Consider the following 6,000-nt stretch of genomic DNA (forward strand, 5'->3'; position numbering starts at 1 on the left):
CAACGTGTCCGGCCCACCGTAGCCTGCTAACTTTTGCTAGATGTACGATGGGAGTCTCCCCAAGCAGTGCCTGTAGCTCGTGATTCATACGCCTCCGCCACTCCCCGCTTTCAGTTTGTACTCCGTCAAATATCGTCCGCAGCACTTTCCGCTCAAACACGGCAAGGGCGCGTATGTCCTCCGCAAGCAGCGTCACGGCTTCAAGTCCGCAAAGAACTACCGGTCTAATAATGGTTTTGTACATTGTTAGCTTCGTGCGGTGGTGTATGCTTCCTGATCGTAGCGTTTTACGAAGGGTAAAGTAGGCCCGATTTCCCGCTTGGATGCGCCGCTGGATCTCCTTACTAGTGTTGTTGTCCGCGGTCACCAGCGATCCCAAATACACGAACTCCTCTACCACTTCTAGTTCGTCGCCGTCAACGGTTACCGTCCGTGGGAGGCACGCATTTGTTTCCTTTGAGCCTCTTCCTTTCATGTATTTGGTCTTCGACGCATTTATTTTTAGCCCAATTCTCCTAGACTCCACTTTCAGTCTGGCGTAGATTGCCTCCGCCGTCGCAAAGTTCCTGGCAATGATATCGAAGTCATCTGCAAAGCCTAGAAGTTGGCTACTCTTGGTAAAAATCGTGCCTCTCGTTTCGATGCCCGCTCGTCGGATCACCCCCTCAAGAGCGATGTTGAACAGCATGCAGGATAGACCGTCACCTTGTCTCAACTCTCGTCGCGTCTCGAAGGGACTCGAGAGTGTCCCAGAGATGCGTACGAAACACATCACTCGATCCAATGTAGCTCTGATCAGTCGTGTCAGTTTGTCCGGAAAACCGAATGGTGCATTATTTGCCATAGCTTGTCTCGATCGACTGTATCGTATGCTGCTTTGAAATCAATAAAGATGTGATGTGTGGGCACGTTGTACTCCCGACATTTCTGCAAGATCTTTCGGATAGTAAAAATTTGATCCGTAGTTGCGCGAGCCCCCATGAAACCCGCCTGATAATTCCCTACGAAACTTGTGCTATCGGTGACAGCCGGCGTAACAGGATCTGGGAGAGCACCTTGTAGGCGGCGTTTACCAGCGTAATACCGCGATAGTTGCAGCAGTCTAGCTGATCACCCTTTTTGTAGATGGGACAAACCACTCCTTTCATCCATTCCTCCGGTTCATTAGCTCGGAATAGTTGCTTTAATTCTTCACGATCTCTGTCCTCCTTCTGGCGCTTTTTCCTCCTCAGGACTCGTGCTCAACTGGTTCCTAGCTCGTCGGTATTTGGCCAGGTTCTCTCTGGTGGTAATACTTAGATAATTTTTCCAAGCATTTTTTTCTCCTCCACCGCTTGTTGGCATTCCCCATCAAACCAATCATTTTGTGTACCCCGAGGCTGAATCACTAGTGCCGCGGTAACGGCCTCTCCGATGGCCGAGTGTATTCTGCCCTAACCATCTTCGAGGTTTGAAGCACCTTACTCCCCGGAAGAAGGCAGTGCCTCATTCAGTACTCGCGCGTAGTTCTCGGCAGCTTGTGGGTTATCTAGCTGCCTGATGTTCAGCCGAGAAGGGCGGCTTTGACGTGTCCGGTATACGGTGGGCAGCTTTGAGCGCACGTGTACTGCTACTAGGTAATGGTCAGAATCAATATGCGCACCTCGACGAGAGCGTACGTTCGTGATGTTAGAGAAAAACCGACCCTCTGAGAACGTGGTCAATTTGGTTCATTGTACGTTGGTCAGGTGATCTCCAGGTGGCTTTGTGGATATCCTTGCGTGGGAAAAAGGTGCTTCGGATCACCAGGCCTCGGGAAGCTGCGAAGTTTATACATCGTTGGCCGTTATCGTTTGTGTCGGTGTGCAGGATATGGCGTCCTACTACCGGTCTATACATTTCTTCCCTACCGACCTGGGCGTTCATATCCCCGATGACGATCTTGATGTCCCGTGACGAGCAGCTGTCGTCCATTGCCTCCAGCCTCGCGTAGAACGCTTCTTTCTCATCGTCGGTCTACCTTCGTGCGGGCAGCGCACGTTAATGATGCTATAATTGAAGAAACGGCCCTTTATCCTCAATACACACATTCTCTCGTTGATCGCCTTCGAATCTATCACGCGATCCTGCATTCCGCCCAGCACTACAAAGCCCGTTCCCAGTTCGTTGGTAGCGCCACCGCTCTGATAAAACTGAGCCTTTCCGCCACGGATCTTCCATACCTTCTCTCCTTTGCGACAGATTTCCTGCAGAGCTACTCAATCAGCACCCGCTCGCAACCTGCGAAATTTAGCGATCTGCAGTTCCAAGTACCGAGTCTCCGTATTCCGGCTGGTACCACGAAGAGGTCGGGATCGGAGTTGCTTTGCCCTGCCTGTGAGGTGCAATGAAAGTGTTGGCAACCTGCCAGGTGGAAGGAGCACTTTCAGACGCTGTTGAATGCCGAGTTAAACACGGAGATCAGCAGGAATAGGATAAGAATTGTGAGCGATAGCCAAACTGTGGACCAATAAAGAAGGAGATTAAGAAGGCAATCACAGAGCTGCGGCTGCTGGGAAGGACGGTATACTGGCTGAAATTCTAAAAGCGGGGAGTGAGCGGCTGAACGCAGCAATCCACCGAATCATTGTTAGGATCTGGGAGGATCAACAAATGCCGGAGAACTGATTGGACGGTTTCGGTTGCCTTAGTTATAAAAATGGACTTCGACTCGAATGTAACAACTATCGAGGCATTACATTGCTCAATTTTACTTCTAAGATGCTTTCCAGTATCCTTCTCTGTAGACTAAGACCGTCAGCTGGTTTTCGTGAGGGTCGCATCACACCGTATCAGATCTTTACCATGCGACAGTTGTTTAACAAGTTCCGGGAGTACAACTTCCAGACATATGATCTGCTTGTGGACTTTAAGGCGGCGTACGACTCAGTCAGCTGAAATAAGCGGTGACAAATATATGAACCCCCACCCCTCTCCCCCTCTCGTCTTGTCAACCCTTCAGTGCTGATTCCCTTATGTCAAGAAACATGTATGCCAAGTTTGGTGAAGAACCGTCCGGGCAGTTCAGAGTTATGGCATCTCTTCTTTTTACGAACCGCCCCTCCTATTATCAAGCCCCCAGTGCTGATACCCTTATATCAAGGAATATGTGTGTCAAGTTTGATGGAGATCGGTCAAGGCGTTCTGGAGTTATGGTGGAACATACATCCAAACATACAAACATACTCACGCTCACTTTTATATATATAGAATGTATTAGTTTGTGATAAATTTACCGATCTCTGCACCAGGAAAAAGTCACGTCATCGATAGAATGTCCTTTACAATTCAATTTAAATATATGTTCCATTCAAGGGCTCAACCATGAAAGTACCGGAAATATCCTTCCGCAGCCCTTAGATGTTATGTGCGTGTATAACGGTTTTTTTTCCTTCGTTATGAGCAAGACGTTCACTCTAATAAATATTGATATGCAAATTTTCCCTCGTTTGCAGATCTCCGCTTTTTAATCCGCTCTAATAAACATCTTTCCGATGCACGGTCCCTCACTCGGCAGAGGATTGTCAAACCATATATGCTTGTTTCCTTTTCGATTGTACGCTACTCAGATCCGCTTGTGATGTGTTGCATACGTAGGGACTGCAGCAGCCAGCCAGCCAGCGGCAGGGATCGAAGAAGAAAGCTAAGCCGGCTGCTTGAGATATGGTTATTGAAAATGTATAAGATTTTTGCTACGATTTCTATCGGAACGAGCGCCCGACAATTCGACTGCGAGAGTGGCATTCGTTCGCATTGACTTCGGTTGTTTGGGTGCCAGCTTCTTCAGGTTCCGGGCTATGAGGGGTACCCTTACCCTTTTCACGGCTGCCGGGGACAATGCGCAAGTATATTCATATCGCTATATTTTTATTTTTGATATGCTCTCTTCTATTCATGGATTCATATGTATTCAACCGAGTGTACACTCTTTTTAATGAGTGTTTAAGATTAACGATCCCTGCCAGAAGTGGTGACTTATCTTCCTTTCGCTGACGAGCAATTTTGCATTTTTCTATTCGTTGGTTGGTGGCTTGACTATCGCACAGGAGAGGAATGCGGTATGGATAATAATTATTTGGCCTACTCAAAAAATGTTTGAAAAAGTATTTACATCTCGAGGACAAGCTGCTGCATTTAAATTTCGTTTAACGCTTTACACATTACCGCGCGGAGGTAAATAAAAATGAAATATCGTAAAACGATTGTTTGAAATTAATTCATTATTCATGTCAGATTTTTTGTATTCTCAATCTTTATTCCCATACCTGAACGGTCTCTCGTGCTGCACGTTGTCGGTCCTGCATCGTTGGGGAAGGAGAAAATTGCATGGTACTATCCTTGGGGGTAAGCGAAAACGAAAGGTGAATAAGAATGTGTTTATCGTACGGATTCTGTCGTTCTCTGAAATGTTTGTCTTTTATCTTGCGACACGGGAATTTGGCGCTGCGTTGGTGCCCCCCTTAAATCTCAGTTTAAAGAGCATTTTCTTCAACAACAGCAACAGTTGCAATAACATTGGAAATATATTTAATAACAGCAGGAGCAATGACGAATTACTAGTCATTTGTTCATTTTCCGCAGTGGATATGGAATAAATGCCATTATTACATATAAACGATTGACTGTGAATTTTAGGTTGGCATTCACATATGTTTGTGCAAATACTGAGCAAAATTAAATGAAAATGCCTTCAGTCAAACTACCATCCATTCAAGTCGCCTCATGAGTAACGACTTCCCATTCTACCTGAAGCTCCGTCGAAATCATCTCACATCCTGCATCCTGCGGGTTTGTTTCCATTCTATTCACTTTCTTTTCATTTTTTAATGATTCGACGTCGGAGCGGTACAGGACATACGTGTTGGCACCGAGACATATTATTGCAATCAAGGTGCTGAAGCCGAAATTTGAACTGCCGAAAAAGTCACGGTATAACAAGGGCCGATCTGAAAACAGTTCACCCTAGCAGCAGCAGCCACGCGCACATACGAGCATACATACACTTAAAACGTGCAAACAAAAACAGATCCTAGCGCGTCACATTGCGCTCAAAAGGAAATAAGTCCCAAAATTAAACGGGTGGTCTTTGCAACAACGGGATGACTGACACACGATGTAGGAAGAAAAATACGAAAACTGTGGTCAACATTTCCGACATATAGATTACCTTTGCACGAGGTAAACAGTTTTCCAATGCACTTGCCAGACACCCAAATTGCATGATATACAAACAGGAAAATTTTGCCATTAAAACTCACCCTCAGCTCATCGTGTCTCGCTCGGAATGAGCGGTATTTAAATTCATCAAATATTTATCCGTCTTCACATACGTTGACAGTCGGGTTGGGCCAACGATATATGTGGAAGCGCTCCGTTTGGGCTTACCTGTGTTCCGTTTCGCTTTCGGTGCAGGATTTTCAGGATTTCCTTGAAGAAGTGAAAGCAAAGCAATGCAAAGCGGGCGCCAAAAAAAGCAACACAAAGGCAGAGAGGCAAACTCACAACAAATGCAAACGGCACCGACGGAACCGACGGACCCCGGGTAGGAAGTGTGATGTGGAAAAAAGCAAACGGAAGGATATTTAGCAATTTGGCACAGAAGTGAATATTTAATACCCGCGCTTTACCTCTTACGTACCTTGCGACGTTCTTCCCACAGTGCACCCTCCTGTGCCGTGCCGGGATCGTTTGCATCCTCTAAATGCTGTCGCATTTTATTTGTACTTTGTCACAATCGCCTAGACATATACGTACCGTCGTCGTAATGTGTCATGCTGTATTCATTGCGAGAATACCTGAAACAAATCCTACTCGTATGTGTGGATCTTTTTTGGTTGGGATGCACGATGAAAGCTTGTTGGCTGCTTTTTTGTATGATTGGAAACATAAGAAATTACAAATTTAATTTAATGAAGTATTTTGTTGGTTGGTGATGATATTAAACTTGCACTCTAATGCGGAGCTGGAGCGTGAATACGACAA

General features: G+C 46.1%; 1 protein-coding gene across 1 annotated transcript in view; it reads right to left on the bottom strand.

The window, feature by feature from the left end:
• LOC128735594 (GATA zinc finger domain-containing protein 15-like) overlaps positions 1 to 5,731 on the bottom strand; it is a 123,675-nt gene extending 117,944 nt beyond the window's left edge. Inside the window, exon 1 of the mRNA XM_053830077.1 lies at positions 5,657 to 5,731. Within this exon, the coding sequence (XP_053686052.1) occupies positions 5,657 to 5,731 (75 nt within the window). The remainder of the gene's footprint in view (positions 1 to 5,656) is intronic.
• Positions 5,732 to 6,000: the final 269 nt, after the last annotated feature.

This window comes from Sabethes cyaneus, chromosome 2 (genome assembly GCF_943734655.1).
Source record: "Sabethes cyaneus chromosome 2, idSabCyanKW18_F2, whole genome shotgun sequence".
Lineage (NCBI taxonomy): Eukaryota > Metazoa > Arthropoda > Insecta > Diptera > Culicidae > Sabethes > Sabethes cyaneus.